Genomic DNA, 18,048 nt, shown 5'->3' on the forward strand with positions numbered 1-18,048 from the left:
AAGCGATTTAAAGACACTGAAGAAGTTGAATTGTGATCAAGGCTTCATGAGGTAACATCAGTTGTCACAGTAACCGGGAGATGAATCCCATAATAAACCATACCATGCATCTGGGTAGAACGACCTGCTGTCCAAAAACTTTTGGTTATCAAGATTGAAGAATGGAAGCATTTGCTCACAGAACGACTGCACGCGTGTCTCGGTTTTGTTAAACTGCAGCCGTCTGCAGGCTCAAAACTCTCCGTCCATTTTCTTCTGTGCGGGTTTGAGTCGCAGGAGCAGCAGGCGATGCAAAGCTATGCGACTTTTCTCCTTAAAGTCAAATTTGTGTGATTTTGTTTGTGTGACATTTACATCTAAGATGTGCGTAACAAGCCCGTGCATGTCTGATCAGATGCTGCCCTCAGCTCGGTCGCATTCTTGTCCCAAAGTTAACGTTCTACTTGTGTTTGAGGCTCATTTAAAGGATGATTTACAAAGAAAACTTTTAGAATATTGGACTGTTTTCTGCAGTTTTTCTTTTTCAGAAATGTTGTGACAGAAGTTTTTCATTTGCAGGCACATTTACATCCAACAACTGAATGCATATGATTATCAAAAGCATCTCATTCTAATCTGCTTTATCTCAGTGTGAAAGTTGACACATTTTCTGTAGTGTGAGAGATTCGCTGTCATTCTGCGGAGGTGTTTGTATCTGCGATCTGATTGGCTGCTGCTGCTGCTGGAAAATCTTCTGCCTCACTGTTTCCACAGGATGTGGTCGCCCGATGTGATCGAGCTGCAGCGTGATGGCTGCGTCACAGACGAAGGCGGCTGCGGTTTCTGCCTCAAAGCCTGCTGGGACAGGAAGCGTGTCAGTGGGGGTGGGCGGGGAAATCGAGGTCAGGCGGTGCTGGAGGTAAGGATGTACGATCAGGTGTGGCCTCACGGTCGGTGTGAGAAAACAGATTAGACGCCTAAATATGAAACGTGTGCAGCCGGTGGCACCGCCGCAGTTTCCACGTCACAGAGATGAGGCCAAAAATCCGACCTCAGGTGCGTCTGCAGGTGGACACGCCAGCAGCTGCAGCAGGAGACCCAAATGCATCTGTGCACGTGTTACAGAAAATATTAACGATCAAAGAAACCTGTTTCATATTACACGACTCTGTTTTTCACCAAGCTTTCATCTCTGAGACGTGAACAGAAAGAAGGACTCCGTGATCGTGGGCTGTTCTTGTTAGTGAGCAGCAGCTCAAACTGTTAAATATCTGCAGTTATTTTTATTTATGTCTGATAATATCTTTACTGTCGTGAGTGAATTTCACTGATTTCTGCAGATTCTGAAGCATCATTGAACGTCCAGCTCGAAGGGTCGAGAGACATGACAGGAAGCTGAAAACAGACTTTGGCTCTTCTGTTGTTGTGATGTCAGAACAGGATGTCACAGCATCAGAAACAATTATTGTTTCTTTTTTAAACACATGACGAAGCTGCTCCGATGAAGCCCGACCTTCTCTCAGTTCAGTATTCAGTGAAATGCACACGAGTACAGATAATTACTGTGAGCACACGTGTATGTTTATGATGATGTTAGAACATACAGAATAAATAAAGAATGCAGTCTTGTGGATTTGCAGGGTTTGCTGTACCAGGTTAGGTCAGAACTCAAACAGGAAACACTTTTCAGGCCAAAGTAAAAGTTTTGCTCCCAAATCTTCACTAAAGTCCAAACGTTTCAGTAAAATGTTGCATAAACGAAGCTCTTTGTCTTACTTGGATACTTTTCTTTCTTCCTGTGTTTTGGCAGCAAATGTTTCAGTGTTGAAAACTGGAGCAGCTTTAATAATCACAGCTTACCTTTGATGTTAGAAGCTCCACTTTATATTATAATAGACACTTTATTAGAAAGTAAATAAACATAATTCATGTTTAAAAACACCTCAATTATGGTCATAAACAGAAAATCTATATAGTTTCAGTTTCTAATCCTTTTACTGAGTAATTATGGACTTTTAGAACTCAGAAGCAAAACCGAACCTTGGCTGGGCCTTTAAGACGCATCATCTAAAAACACAGTTTAGTGTTACAGTCGAGTCAACTTTAACAACTTTACAAAGTTTTATTTTTAATAAAATCTGCTTGTTTTATTTCTTTAATGTACAAATATGTCAGTTAGTCTGATGAGAAGATTCATTTACTAGGACACGAGTTCAGTTTATTTGTATTTGTTTCTGTAATTATCTGAAATTATTTCATCACTTCCTTGACTTTGTGTTCCGATGGTGAATTTTCCTGATTCTGCACATGTAGCTTTGAAATTATAATGCTTCAAAAAGCAAACAAACTGCTACATTAGCCTCCATATGCATCTGAAGAATCAGAATCAGAATCAGAATCAGAATACTTTATTGATCCCTGGGGGAAATTATTTTTTGTTACAGTGCTCCATTTTAAACCAACATTAAGACAAGACAGACAATACGCTAACTAAGAATAGTACAATATATACATATATATACATATATATACATACATACATACATAAGTCACTCATAAATAAATAGCTGGAAAAGAAACGTGTAGTTGTAGCAGCAAACAGTGTGTTAAGTGGATGCGTTGTACAGGGAGCCACAGGCAGGAATGATTTCCTGTGTCGTTCAGTGGTGCTTTTCGGTAATCTCAGTCTCTCACTGAACGAGCTCCTGTGACTGACCAGCATGTCATGGAGTGGGTGGGAGGTGTTATCCAACATTGTCTTTATCTTGGACAGCATCCGCCTCTCCGACACCACCTTGAGGGAGTCCAGCTCCATCCCCACAACATTGCTGGCCTTACGGATCAGTTTATTAAGTCTGTTGGCATCTGCGAAGGCTGACAAGCTGTGAGATTTCTGTGTTATGTGCAGCAGCAGTCAGATCAGTGTTGAACAGTTTGATGTCTCGACCAACAGACACAGAAAAAGGCTTCAGGGATTATTTTAGTGTTACTTTGTGTATTTTATTAGGACTTCCTGTGTCATCGTGTGTTACACACTGCAGCGGAGCCTCGATGTTCCCTTATTGATATTATGAACACAATCAGAGCCGTCTGCTGGACTCTGACCTGCTTCATGTTTTCTGTGTTTGAGTTTGAAGAAACACAACTTGATTTAGTAAAAAGCTCCACACAGGAAAATAAACCAACAAGTGTTTCAGACTGGAAGAACTGGTCCCAGACGCCACCCTGGGTGCTGCTGCTGGAGGCCCTGCATGTTTGGAGACCTCGTTCACTCTGGTGTTTCTCTTTCGTCCACTGTCATCACACATCTTTCAGTTTCACTCATCATTTCATCATTTCATCATTTCATCATTGCATTTGTCCAGTGTGACATCACTGTCCTTGTGTGTCCTTTGCTTTGTTCTAGAGTCCCTGCAGATGTTTACAGATGTCACCATCATCATCCTCATTATGAAGAGTGCGACCTTGTTTTTGTGTGAGTGTCAGAGACGTGGCTGTAACCACACAAACATCACCGTGTCTGTTGGTGGGTTTTATTTGTTGTTTTTGCAGCTTCACCGCTGACAGGAAGCCAGCAGCAGCAGGGCAGAGCGAGGAAGCGGCGCTGCAGCGGTGGGAGGCTCTGAGGTCGCCTCACAACCTGACAAACATCCGGCAGCAGATGCGGAAGAAGAAAAACCCGACCTCAGAATGTTTCCAACACACGTGGTGGAAAAAAGCTGCAGCTGAAGCAGCCTGCACGCTTTCAGGAACTTTGTGCCTCTCAAGAAATAAAAATATGGCCATTTAAAGTCATTATAATACAGGCAAATATGCTTTCTATATAATACATTAGAATACAGCAACATCACTTTCTTCAGTGTAGCAGCAGTCTTTTGCAGACACATGGGAAATGCAGCTGTGCTCTGATCTGTGCATCACATGTTTATCTGCTGCATATAAACAGTAAAGGAGACAAACAGTAACAACATGTTAATAACTGGATTCAAAAACGCAGCAGACGAGACTGAAAGAAACAGATAATGTTTGCAGACTGACAGCTGAGCAGGCGTGTAAAACGTGATCCTCAAACACTGAATCTGCTGCACAGATCAGACTGAGGAGCCTCACTGAGCTCCAGCACTGTTATTTCCCCTGATCTGGACCTCAGCTGGTGTTGGACTGAGTCCGTGTGCAGACCAGAGAGAACAGCATCAACCAAACCAGGGAACACAGGAACAAGCCAGAGGTCATGCTGTCATCTTTATTATTATTATGTTATTTTCATATTTGGACTTTACATGCAGAATGTAGCGACCAATCAGGTGCGACTCTCATCGCTGATGGAAGCGGAGCAGGAAGCTCTGAGAGGGACACAACATGTGTTTGCAGACGCTCAGAGTTCCTCCACATCAAACTGGAAAAGTGTGTCTTTGTTCACGTCTTTATTAGTGCCGAGTGTGTGAACTTCACACTGTTGTGCGCAGGAACAAACACAGACCGATGTGTGTCTGTCAGTGACCGTTGAATGCTGCGGCGCATGTTCACCTCAAACTGTCACAGTCAGCAAAACTATTACAGAAGTTATTGAGAAGCAGTGCAGCCTGGAAATGTTCCCACTGATTAAACCGTCCACAGACAGCTTCACCAGAACATGCAGTGGGCCGACTCGGGGCCTCTGGCCTTATGTTTGACACCACACATTAGATGCATTTATGACGCCTGAACCGTGAAATAAATGACTGAAAACTGAACATTTCATTTATTTAATTAATCTTCTCACGTAGAGAAAATATATATAAATATATGACAGACGAGGCGTGATGGTTAAACATGAAATAAATCGACTTCAGCATTTATAGTTGATATTTATGCAGCACTCATTATTTTTTAGAGATTCAAAAACGAAAAGATGATACATTAATGACACATTCATGTATCCGTTCATTACAAATAACTGAAGGAGTGTGCGTCTGTACGGACTGGCTTGCTGTGATGGAGCTGTGGGGATTTTTGGGTGGAGGCTTTAAGGTCATGTTTTTGTTGGTTAATGTGAGAAACAGCCAAACACCAACGTGTGAGACCAACAGTAAAGACTCACAGTTTAAAGATTAGTCATGGTTGGATGATGGCGGCACAGACGAGCAAACATGGTTTCAGTCTGAGCTTCTTTTTCATTCTGACTGAAAGAGTCAGAAGTGAAACTGTCTCTGTGGAACAAACTCTGTGGAACAAACTCTGTGGAACAAACTCTGTGGAACAAACTCTGTGGAACAAACTCCACAATGACAACGAGTGTGTAACAATCTACTGTTAGACGTGATTCAAAGTAACAGCTTGTTCTTGGTCTGAATGTCGGACATCAGAGAACTGATGATTGATTAGAATTAGTTTATGATCATGTCAACATTACAGCATCATTATCCTGTAAACCTTACACAGTATAGCTGTTTATTGCAGCATAGATCTAATATCATATTTCTTCACATGATTTTGCACCGAGAGCCTGACAGTCTACAGCAGGGGTGTCCAACTCCAGGCCTCGGGGGCCGGTGTCCTGCATGTTTTAGATCTCACCCTGGGTCAACACACCTGAATCACATGACTAGTTCATTTTCACGTCTCTGGAGAACTTCAGGACAGGTTGAGGAGGTCATTCAGCCATTTAAATCAGCTGTGATGGATCAAGGACACATCTGAAACCTGCACTGGCCCTCGAGGCCTGGAGTTGGACACCTCTGGTCTACACTGCAGCTGCAGCAGTGCTGTGAGGGTCCTGTAGGTGGCGCAGTGCTTTGCCTGTTGGGTGGAGCACCAGCACCATCATGTGGCTCTTTTATAAACTGCAACAAGCCGGCTCTGAACAAACGTTCTTTGCATTCAGCAGTAACTAGACGGGGACATGTTGAGAGACACATTTATCAGATCGTCTCACAGCTTGGATCAAAGACACGACGCCTTTAAAGTCATTTCAGTATTAAAGCTGCTTCTTCCAACGATGACTCCCAGTTTCATTTCCAGGTGTGTTTTTATTTATTTTTAAAAAATGAAATTATGAGACACAGTTTCAAAGTCCATCAAAGCGTTCTGAGTTTGGACATGAAGACAGGACACAGACTCAATGATAACAGCGCACACACGTCCTACAGTTCCTGCAGCCGCACAGATCTCACTGTGCTCTGCTGGAGTCTAACACCGGATGCATTTACAAGGACAACAACATCCTACCTAAAATAAACTAATGCAGGTGAACAAGAATTTTGAGGAGCGTATCAGGTCACACTTCCTGTTGTACTCGTATAACTGTGCACGTGACAAATAAACAATCTTGAAACTAGAATTTTTGTGGTCATGTTTTGGAATTAGTTCTGCTGTTTCCATCGTTTCCTTTCTGTTGTTGTTGGTCTTCTTCCCTTGTTGTCAGCCGCTCCCTCACTCTGGACACTCACCAGTTTCCTCCTGTCTCTGCTCTTTGTTCTCACACAGGTCGTGATGTCCACTGTGGCGTCTTCCCAGTGATTTTGTAGTGTAAGTTTGTGTTTGCTGTCCTGATGCATGTTCAATCGTTTCTGTTCATGTGGACGTAGAGAAACTTTTCATCACTTATCCAAGTGACTCCTTCAGTCTGCAGGTTGGATGTTACATATTTATGATCGTGAAACTGACCTGACTGTTAGGCAGAGGTGCTTGTGTCAGTCCTGATGTGAATGTGAGGTTAATGAGGCTGGAAAGCTGCAGCTGAGGCTGAAGTTGGATGAAGGAGGAAACGTTGGTTCATCCAGACGAACAGAATCAAATTTCTGGAGTTTGTGTTCGATCGTTTCTGTTTTTCCGTTGTTTCGATTGTTGCTAGTTTATTCTCTTTGTTGCTGAACTTTGCCTGATTTTTCTTTTATGTCTTTATTTGCAATAAACATTTGTGGACTTTGATCTTGAGTTACTTTGAGTTAATGCCTAACAGGAGTAAATGTACTTTCTGTGGTACGTTTTACACTAAATTTGAAGCGTTATTGTCATTCAGCTATTTGACCTGATTTGAATGTAAGACAGTTTGTAGGTCCTGGTATTTGCAGCCTGCCACGAATCAACGGGTCAAACAGCTGAATTAAGTAGAATAAATATAAAAATTAAACAGAGTACAGACATATATCCATTTAAATAACAGACGTGTGCTGTGTGACAGTCTGGGTGGTGTTGCATTAATGTAGTGCAGCCTCCTCCTGGAGAGTAAACAGTACATGTGCAGGGTGGGGGAGGAGGTAGGCTACAGGTGGCCCTTTCTCTGCACCTGACGGTGTAGATGTCCCTGATGGACGTTCAGCTGCACCTGATAGTCCTCTGCAGACTTTACAAACCCCCTCAGTGAGCTGTAGAAGAACCCGAGGACACCAACATCCAGTCCAGCGCTGTTCAGCCTCCTCAGGAAACAGGTTTTATAAGAGTCGTGATGTTGATGCAGGTGATGGTGTTGGTCAGATGAACTCGAGGTTCCTGACAGAGGAGCTGCTCTATGTCGAGAGGAGGATTATACACTATAACATTATAATGAAACACTTCTTTAAATGAAGACTTTTACAAACATGGTGCATCTAATCAAAACGCTCTGAGCCTCAAAGAATCTGTGACTCTAACAAGCACCTGAGCTCTGAGTGCATGCGCTGAACTGTGAGATAACTCTGACCTTTACTCGTGCAGACTGAGTCGCATCAGAGCAGGAACACTGTGATCTGTGTGAGTGCAGATGAGATGAGCTCCTTCGAGTCTTAAATCAGACAACACTGCTGTGTTCATAACAGCAGAGGGGAGAGGTGCTCTCAGCACCGCTCACAGCAGCCAGACTTGACTCTGTTAGTGAAGAAGTCTGAGGCAGCAGCGGTAAACGGACTGGTTCTCATGCAGCTCTTTATACAACGATTTCATTCAGCCACTCACACGCATTCACTTCTTCTAAGCTCTTAACTGCTCTGTCTAACATTCATGACCGGTGTGTCAATGTGTGTGTGAATGGGTGGATGACTGGATGTGTAAAGCACTTTACAAATAACACAAATACAGCCCATTTACCATTTACCACACACATTCACACTCCGATGGATGCATCAGAGAGCAACATGGGTCAGTATCTTGCCCAAGGATATTTGACATGCAGCCTGGAGGAGCCTGGGATCGAACCACCGACCTGGTACGTGGCTGACCTGCCCTGACAGGTCTGAGCTACACCCCAGGCACATTTCTGCTGGGCTGATTGATCAGAACACAAAGTACAAAGTCAACATACATTTATAGATGCAACCTGCCTCCAGCCCGCCTCCAGAGGATCCCAGTCACCAGAACTGGATCCAGTAGAAACTCTGGCATGTGATGTTGGGCTGAATTTCACTGGTTTTATAGGAACGTTTCCATCAATCCAGACATGAAGTGTTTGCTGACTTTTACTGACACACGACTGACTCAGTGCAGCGTCTTCACGTGTTGGATTCATGTCTTTGTCACCTTATCTCATGCAGGTTACACACAGCCATCAGCTCATATCTGCTGTCTGTAGTTCTGCTGTCGCGGACATGAAACGTGGCCAGTAGGTGGAGAACTGCAAGCGCCTCGTGAGTTTTTGCATGTGGCACTAGCACCACCTTGTGGTATTTATTTCCAACTGCACATATGTGATGTAAGAGGGCTGCTGGATACAACCATATGAATGTGAGTGTCATTGAGTATTATAGAGACAAAGAAACGAGTTTCTGCATGAAAACAGTATAAACAGAGTAAAAACCAGAGGTTTCCTCACAAACACAAGTTTCTGTTTTGGAAACTGTACAACATCCAACCAGCGTGGACACGTGTGACCGAGAAGATAAAAGTTTATCGAATCAAAAGATCTTTAGTTCATCATTTCACACATTTTTGTGATTGTGGGATGTTTCTGCCTCGCGCCATGCCTGGTTCCATAACATTCTTTGTGTTTCATTTTCATTCATGTTTCATTTACTGAAGCTCAGCTCTTCTATGTTGTTTGTTTTATTAAATGTGAAGGACTTTAACCTCCTAAGACCCGAACTCTTCCACAGCAGCGTTTTTAATTTCTCTTTGATATTTGGGCTGATTGGGACCTGATGAATGTAAAAACAAAGAATTACCAGATTTTTTTAAACCTGATTTTTGTTTCTAAGAAAAATCAGAGCCACATATGAGGATATTTGTTTAAAATGTCGATAGAACAGTGGCAGTATAACGTCCTCGTAAGTGGATATCAGGCCCTTGTAGAGCAAAATTGAGTATTTTGGTTTAAATAACCCAAAATGTGATGTCCACATATGTGGACGCCAGGTCCTAGGACTTTAAAGATGTGGTCATCACAAACTTATCATTTTCATTTTTCAAAGGCTAAAAATCACATCATCAGCTCCTTTAATCAGCAGCTCACTGATAAGGTTTTTAGAAACCTGGATGGAAACAATAGTACCATCTGTGACCCACTTAATGAACAAATATAATGACCAACTGGATAATTAATTCAGGCAGAGTTTATTTCAAAACTTTAATTTCCAACAAATGAAAACAGCAAGGTGATGGAGATCATCCGGGACCCTCAGAAAACCTCAGTCCACCCAGTCAGAGAAGCACAGCAGTCATAGATCCTGCTGCTGCCTCTGAAGTAAAAAACACAGATAAAAGCAAAATACAATAAACAGGCTGACTTTTATTTTTTTTTACTTTTCTCCTTTATAATGAGCAGAAATAACTCGTTCAGTACCAGTGGAATTTTAGCTAATTTGATTGTGGTCTCTAACTCTCTGCTGGTTTATTTATTTATTTCTGATTTTGGTGGAAATTTGACCGGATACACTCTGCATGGACCCTCACAGCAACGGAGAAAAACAGAAACTGAAAACTTATGGTGGTTATAAAAGTGTTTGGGGATCAAGAGAAACAGACACGTTCGAGCATTACGAAGCGGAACGAAAAGGCAACTCTCCTCTTCTGCCGGAACTTCACCGTGTGGCACCAGGCGGAAGTAAACGGGGGAGAGACGCTAATCTTTTTTTCAGCAGGAGGTCGGTTGTGTCGTGTTGTGTTGTGTGTGAGCTGAGTGTGTGAGCTGAGTGTGTGAGCTGAGTGTGTAAGCTGCGGCAGCAACGATGCCTTCAGTTCAGTATCTGAGAGAGTTCATCAACGAGCGACTAACTGCTGCTGCTGAACAAATATTCTTGGAGTTTGAAAAAACGATCGTCCAGTACGAGGAAGAGATCGACCGTCAGCGCAGACTGCTGGATATCACCTGGAAACCCCAAATCAAGCTGCACAGGACAGGTGAGTCTGTGACGTTTGTTCTGTAGCGATTTTTCGGGCAAAATAAATCCACAGTGTGAGTTACAGTGGTATCAATATAATCAACCAGCGCCAAAATGGACACATAAGACGATCAAAAGAGCAATTTTTAATTTCAATTCAATGTATATGGCGCTAAATAACAGCAACCGCATCAAGACACTTTATACTGTAAGGCAAAGACTCTACAGTAGTGCAGAAAAAACTCCAGCAATCAGATGACGCCCTGTGACCATGCTGGTGAATGAATGTTAGGGGCCTCCAAGTTCTTAAATCTTTTTAGAGCCCTTCTTCAATTCAATTTAATTCCCTTTTATTTATACAGCGCCAAATCACAACAAAAGTTGCCTCAAGGCGCTTTATATTGTACAGTAGATACAGAGAAAAACCCAACAATCATATGACCCCCTGAGCAAGCACTTTGGCGACAGTGGGAAGGAAAAACTCCCTTTTAACAGGAAGAAAGCTCCAGCAGAACCAGGCTCAGGGAGGGGCGGGGCCATCTGCAGACCAGTGAGGAGTGAGGAGAGGAAGACAGGACAAAGACATGCTGTGGAAGAGAGGCAGAGATTAATAACTAATGATTCAATGCAGAGAGGTCTGTTAACACACAGTGAGTGAAGAAGAAACACCCAATGCATCATGGGAATCCCCCGGCAGCCTACGTCTATTGCAGCATAACTAAGGGAGGATTCAGGGTCACCTGGTCCAGCCCTAACTATATGCTTTAGCAAAAAGGAAAGTTTGAAGCCTAATCTTAAAAGTAGAGATAGTGTCTGTCTCCTGAATCCAAACTGGAAGCTGGTTCCACAGAAGAGGGGCCTGAAAACTGAAGGCTCTGCCTCCCATTCTACTTTTAAATACTCTAGGAACAACAAGTAGGCCTGCAGAGCGAGAGCGAAGTGCTCTAATAGGGTGATATGGTACTACAAGGTCATTGAGATAAGATGGGGCCTGATTATTTAAGACCTTGTATGTGAGGAGCAGGATTTTGAATTCTGGATTTAACAGGAAGCCAAAACAGGAGAAATCTGCTCTCTCTTTCTAGTCCCTGTCAGGACTCTTGCTGCAGCATTTTGGATCAGCTGAAGGCTTTTCAGGGAGATTGTTGGACATCCTGATAATAATGAATTGCAGTCGTCCAGCCTGAATTAAGAAGCAGAAAGTTAGCGGCCATCCAGGTCTTTATGTCTTTAAGACATTCCTGCAGTTTAACTCATTGGTGTGTGTTATCTGGCTTCATGGACAGATAGAGCTGGGTGTCATCTGCATAGCAGTGTAAATGTATGCTATGTCTTCTAATGATGCTGCCTAAGGGAAGCATGTATAATGTAAACAGAATTGGTCCTAGCACTGAACCCTGTGGAACTCCATAATTAACCTCAGTGTGTGAAGAGGACTCTCCATTTACATGCACAAACTGGAGTCTATTAGATAGATATGATACAAACCACTGCAGCGCAGTACCTGTAATGGGTACAGACATACATACCTTTGCTTTGATGCTTCGTTTAATGCACGGCTCTGTTGCACGCTGATGTGTTAAATGATGTAAACACGAGCATTTCATCCACTTTAGCAACTAAACACAGACCTGCAATACAAACAGATTCAGGAGCAGCGTGTGAATAAACAACATTAAGTCCTCACAGCCTCCAGATTTAAGTCTGCAGGGGGGCGTGGGGTGTAATCCACCGTATTCATTTCTAGGCTTTCATAACATTTTTCAAATTAAAAGTGAAATAATATAAAATATTGTATCAATTAAATTGCATTAATATTTTTAAAATATGCAAATAAAAGCTTTTTTGACAAGTCAGTAAAATTGTACATGAACCAATAAACTCTGAGCCACGGGCCCGAGGGTTGTTAGTTTGACACTGAATTATTATTAATATTAATTCATGTTTGTGCTCTTCTCAGCAGCACAAAAACTTAATGTCAGAAACTTTTCCAAGAAAACAGAGTAAAGGTACATTTTTTGCCTTAATTTAGATTCCATATAAATCTTAATTTTATTTGACTTTGACCTTCGACTGTACTCAAAAAAGTTTGATATTTTTTGTGTTTAAGAATTTTTTTTCTTTAAAAGTTACATTTTGATTAGATCAAGACAAAACACAAAGATTACATGAAGAGGAGATGCTTACATAAGGCCAGTGACTCAAGAGTGGAGGCAGAAAGCTGTTCCAAAGTTTTGCAGTTCAGCATTTGGAAGGTTTACAACGGTGCGGAAATCCTTTAAGACTTTGAAGTCGGACTGGGATTTTCCGTCAGGGCTTTCTGGTCGTCACCCAGAAGCAAAGCAGCCCCACAGCATCACACTGCCACCACCATGTTTGACTGTTGCTATGACGTTCTTTTTTGAAATGTTGTGTTAGTTTTACATCACTTAAAACGGGACTCAAACCTTCCAGAAAGTTCAACTTTAGTCTCGTCTGGTCTCCCAGATTCTGTCTTGCTGTTGAATATTGAGCTAAGTTCTTTATGTGTTGTTCTGTTTTTCTGTGACATCCTGGATGAGTTGTTGCTGTGCTCTTGAAGAGATTTTGGTAGGCCGGCTCCTCTGAGGAAGGTTCACGTTGGCTCTTGCTGTGGTTCGCTGGAATCACTTTGTCAGATGGCTTCTTCTTTTTTTTTTTCATTCAGCAGGTCTGGCAGTAACGAGGCCTGCATGTTGGCAGTGGAAAAAACCCCGGTTAATCACAGTGCATTTATTTCACAGCACTGCACTGGTGGTTTGTAATGAACCAGGAAAATAATTTACATTTGAGTACTACTAAACGAGTCGGTGGTCAGTTAGTTTCATCATTGGGAGGGGGGCATCTTGGTTTTGTTAGTCCAAAATACTGAATTAGTGTAGACATCCATTAATTTGGAGCCATTTTTACAAAGTGAAAGAAACCTTGCTTCTCAGTACTCTGCACTGCCACAACAGCTGGGATTGAAACCCTAACTTGCTACAATGAACGGTGATTGACACGCTGACTAAGTAATAGGAATATATGGTGATGTCCTATTGTCATAACCGTGTTTGTTTATTTTTCTTGTCTCTTTCTGTCCTTCCAGACCTTGCACAGCAGCATATCTGTAAGGAGGAGGTTCTTCCTGAGCAGCAGCTTTGTAACCAGGAGAGGAGCTCCAGACTGGACCGGGAGGAACCAGAACCTCCTCAGAGTACAGAGGAACAGCAGGAACTGTGCAGCAGTCAGGAGGACGAGCAGGTTGTAGTGAAGGAAGAGAATGATACCATTTTTAAGGTGACTGTTACTTGGGGGGAAAGCAACCAGAGTGAAGCAGAACCAGACAGTGACCAGCTCGCTGCTCACAGCTCTGCTGTAGCTGAGAGCCAAGATCGGGAAGGAAGCAGGAATGTCAATTCAGGTTCGACTGGAAATAGAAGCAGAAGTCAGAGCAATGATACAGAAAGCTCTCCCATGCCAGCTGATAAGTGTAACACTGATACAGGTAAACAGCCTTTGAAAGGAGATGGTTTTCCCTTAAGAAAATGTAAAAAAGCCTTCAAGAAAAAGTCTCAAAAGAGGACACGTCCCAGAATGCAAACAAGCGAGAAGCATCATACCTGCAAAACGTGTGAGAAAACCTTTAGTGAAAAGAGCGTTTTGTTGCGTCACACAAAAACTCACACGGGAGAGAAGATTCATTCTTGCAAAACGTGTGAGAAAACCTTTATTCAACGCAGTGATTTGATGAACCACATGAGAATCCACACCGGCGAGAGGCCATACTCTTGTAAAACATGCGGGAAGTCTTTCAATCAAAGTGGTAATTTGATGGCCCACCAGCGAATCCACACCGGTGAGAGGCCGTATTCTTGCACAACGTGTGGAAAAACCTTTAGTCAAGGTAGTAATTTGTTGAGCCACATGCGATGCCACACAGGAGAGAAGCCTCACGTTTGTAAGACCTGCGGGGAAAGATTTACAACGTCAGGATCGCTTAAAATCCACACCACGAGCCACACAGGAGAGAGGCCTCATCCTTGCCAAGCATGTGGGAAAACCTTCACTACACGCTGTAACCTGCTGCGCCACATGAGAACGCACACAGGAGAGAAACCGTATGTTTGTGAGACCTGCGGGGAAAGATTTACTCTGTCAACCTCACTTAAAAGCCACAAAACTATCCACACGGGAGAGAAACCATATCACTGTAAAACCTGTGGGAAAATGTTCCGCCAGAGTCATCATTTGTCGTTGCACATGAAGACCCACAAACAGCAGAAGTTGTAGTGCTGAAAGTTTTGTGGGGAAAACCGTATTTCAAACACCTTTACACTACTCCAACAACTATTCTGATTGGCAGCATTTGTTCTGATAATATCTGTTCATTTTTCTTTTTTTTGTAAGAAGTCCCTCATGAACAGTTGACCTCCTCACCCGATCACTAAGGAAGGCCAGCACCACCCTTCAGAGGATGCTCATTTCTGCTGCTATATCTGGGATCACATTCTTTTGACCTTTTGAATTTCAGGGAGTTTCTAGTTTTGGGAGATTGCTTTGCGATTCTGGAAGAAGGGTTTTGTAACTTTTCTAATAACGCTATAATCAACCTTTGAGTTCAGCATGTTTTCAGTGATTTTCTACAGCAGTTTCTTTGTCATATTATTACAACTGCGTAAATTTATAACAATACATTCAAATATTAAAAAAGCGGAGGAGCATTTTGTCAGCTGATGGTCTTCATCTGCAGCCTTTGAGATTTTCTCCTGTGACGGAGTCGCACAAACTTTACCTCCATCACTTTGGATTCTGAGTGTTGTTGAAAACAGGAGGATACGAGACGATATCTGACTCTGATTGAAATATCTGTTATTCTCAAAGATAATCTGCAACCTCCAATCCTCTAATACCTGAATCAACATTTCCTGCAGTATGTTGACAAAAATTAAAGACTTTTAATACATTTTTATTTTTCATCAGGCTTCATTTCAACTCTGGAACAAACACTGAGAAAAGAAATACTGAATTAATGTTATCCTTTATTTAACCAGGAAGTGAATCTCTTTCCTTCAGCTTCACAACATTTACACTTCAGAGGCTTTGAATTTCAGGACCACAGACAGCGACGATGTTTCCTCCTGACTGTTGATGCTGATATAAAGTGTTGGTTTGTGGTTGATGTGGATTTGCTGCTCATGTGAATCCTCCCACAGTGTTTCATTAGCAGCTGTAACCACAGTGACTCTGATAAAACAGGAATTAGCAGAATCCATCTGATATGAAGCTGTGCTTTGAATACCACTTCCCTCCTCTTTGAAGAGTAGTCAGATATCTGTGTTCAGGTTTTTGTACAGCCTCTTCTACACTTTGTATCACTGTGTTTCTAGAGCACAGTAGTAGAGAGCTGTGTCTGCCAGGGTTAGGGCTGCTATGGTCAGATTAGTTGATGTAGGTGATGTTTGGGATCCATATCGTTTATCAGGAATATATTCACGACTGCCTCCTTTTCCTTGTTTCCAGAGTATAAACTGAGGAGCCTGAAGGTCAGAATCATGTCTGTACCAGTGAAGCACAGCAACACTATCACTTGTCTCATAGCTACATGTGAGTGTGACAGATTCTCCTTCTGTTTTAGTGACTTCAGGTTGTTGAGGAGTGATTGAGTCTCCAGCTGTTAGTCCTGGAAAAAGAAAGAAGAAAAGTAGTGAAATGCAGTCTGTATATCTGCTTAATGCAGCAGCTTCAACTAAACTTTAATCCCTGTTCTTAAACTCACCTATAATGTGAGATAGAAGCAAAAAGAGGTGCAGCAACATGTCTTTGGAGTTATTAAAGCCAGACAGACAGCACATGAACAATGTTCTTCCACTGCAGCACAATGACCAACAAATAATGTCATTGGATGAGCTCAACTTCAGTGGGCGGGGCCAGTTTAATAGCTCAGCCAATCAAATAGTTTTGTGCTTCCACAGCAGCTCTGTCTCTGTCTCTGATCTTTACTGCTTCATTTCTCTGTTGTCTTTGTCATCAGTCCAATGACACAAGAATCAGAGGTTTAACAGTGTGTGGCTCCCTCTAGTGGATGTTGTGGAGTATTCTGTTGTCTTTGCTCCAAAGGTTTTTGTACAGAGTTTTGCTGTTTCCTGTCACTGTGGGCTGCAGAGCACAGTAGTACACAGCAGAGTCAGACAGCTGAAGCTTCTGGATCTTCAGAGGAACTGATCTGATGCTGGAATCCAGTGTGGAGGAAAATCTGTCTCCAGCCTCGTTTTTCCCCTCACCAACTTTAAAGCGACTCAGGATGAATTTGGGGCTGTTGTTTCCATCCTGTTTGTACCAGTAGAGATAATTATTTGTTCCACTGCTGTTATAGAGACAGTCAAGTGTCACTGTGCCTCCTGCAGCAGCAGTCTCTTCTCCTTTTGCTTGCAGCACGTTGTCTTTTTGTGCTCTGCATTCTGTAAAACACCAACAAACAGTATCAGTGTGCTGTTAAAGAATCACGTCAATGTTGATATCAAAGAAACAGAGTTGTGTTCATACCGAGGCACATAGCAGCCAGCAGCACTGAGATGAACAGAGGCGTCATATCTGCAGTGTAGAGTAACTGTGAGCTACAGCAAGTATAAAGAAGCTGTGATCTCTCTGTTTAGTCTTCATCAACACTAAGTTGGTGGATTAGAAGGAGGAGCCTGATCACAGTGACAGGACTCATTCACAGCCCTGTGTTATTCCCCCTGCTGACAGCTTCACACTCAGCACGTCTTTCTGCTGCTTTCAGTGGAGATCTTGTCTTGGATGAAATCACCTTCAGAAGATCCGGTAGAGGAGTTTTCTTCTTTTAGAAGTTGTTTTCCCCTCACAAGACCCCAAATAGTAAAACTTCTCTATTTCTGGCAGCCACTTGTCTGCGACCTGCAGAGGTGACATCAACATTTTATCTGAGAACGTCAGCTCAGACGGGGAGGTGATTCACAGGTTTGTGGAAGGTTGGTGGTTCAGTTCCTGGCTGCTCCAGTTTGAATGCCAAATATTCCTGAGTATGATACTAACCCCAGGTTGCTCCCTGATGCCTCCGTTGTAGTATGAATGCTTGGTAGAAAACACTATATTCAGTATAATTTATATGGCACCATGTGGGAGGACTTGACTCAAGCGACCAAAGAAGTGCAGGAGACTGATGCTGTCCAGTGTAGCAACTGATTTATTCACCATTTTGTGACCCAAACAATATTTACATAAACAAATAAGAAACTCAACTCCATAATGAACTCAGTTCAAATAAACTTAACTCAACAGAATATTAAGGTCAAAGTGCACACAGCTACACTGACCTGGTCCTTTCTCCTCAAACGCCCGAGTTTTCTGCTTAAATCGTCCACTTAACCAAACTATTTCTTCTCTGGACTATTTCACTCAGTAGATGAACATCATATTCAAACCTGTACTGCTACTCTTTACTGGTGTAATCAATGCATATTATGCAATAAATCTATTTCTCCATAAACCCTCTAAAATCAACTTTATTAAATTACACAAATTCTTCCCCTTCTGCACTTGGTCTCATCCTGTGACCTCAGATGAACCCAGAAGCTATAAAGCAGGAAGTAAAACTACATTTCCTCCTTTTGTTTCTGGAAGACAGGTAGGTAAGGTAAGTTTAAACAATACAAATTAACAGTTGAAATAAAGAACATGGTAACTTAGCAAACTTGTAGGAATTTATTTAAACCAAGATGTTATATTATATAATCTGTAAAAGTGCAAAACATAAGAGGGAAAAGTTAGCTAAACACTCGGG

The 18,048-nt window shown here is 42.3% G+C and overlaps 1 protein-coding gene and 1 long non-coding RNA gene across 2 annotated transcripts; both read left to right on the top strand.

Annotated features, from left to right (window-relative positions):
* The first annotated feature begins 1,453 nt into the window (after positions 1-1,453).
* Positions 1,454-6,888, top strand: LOC146686854 (uncharacterized). Its single transcript, XR_014916585.1, has 2 exons — positions 1,454-3,454; positions 3,532-6,888. It is a non-coding gene; the product is annotated as an uncharacterized LOC146686854 (long non-coding RNA).
* A 3,056-nt stretch (positions 6,889-9,944) lies between these two features.
* LOC146686855 (uncharacterized) lies at positions 9,945-16,432 on the top strand. Its single transcript, XM_085440245.1, has 2 exons — positions 9,945-10,266; positions 13,354-16,432. The coding sequence occupies exons 1-2, from the start codon at positions 10,095-10,097 to the stop codon at positions 14,535-14,537; spliced, it is 1,356 nt and encodes a 451-aa protein (XP_085296371.1). The 5' UTR covers positions 9,945-10,094; the 3' UTR covers positions 14,538-16,432.
* Positions 16,433-18,048: the final 1,616 nt, after the last annotated feature.

The sequence above is a fragment of the Copadichromis virginalis genome, linkage group LG18, assembly GCF_057382275.1.
Source record: "Copadichromis virginalis isolate Kocher_CV1m ecotype Utaka linkage group LG18, C_Virginalis_male_GT1.1, whole genome shotgun sequence".
Classification (NCBI taxonomy): Eukaryota; Metazoa; Chordata; class Actinopteri; order Cichliformes; family Cichlidae; genus Copadichromis; species Copadichromis virginalis.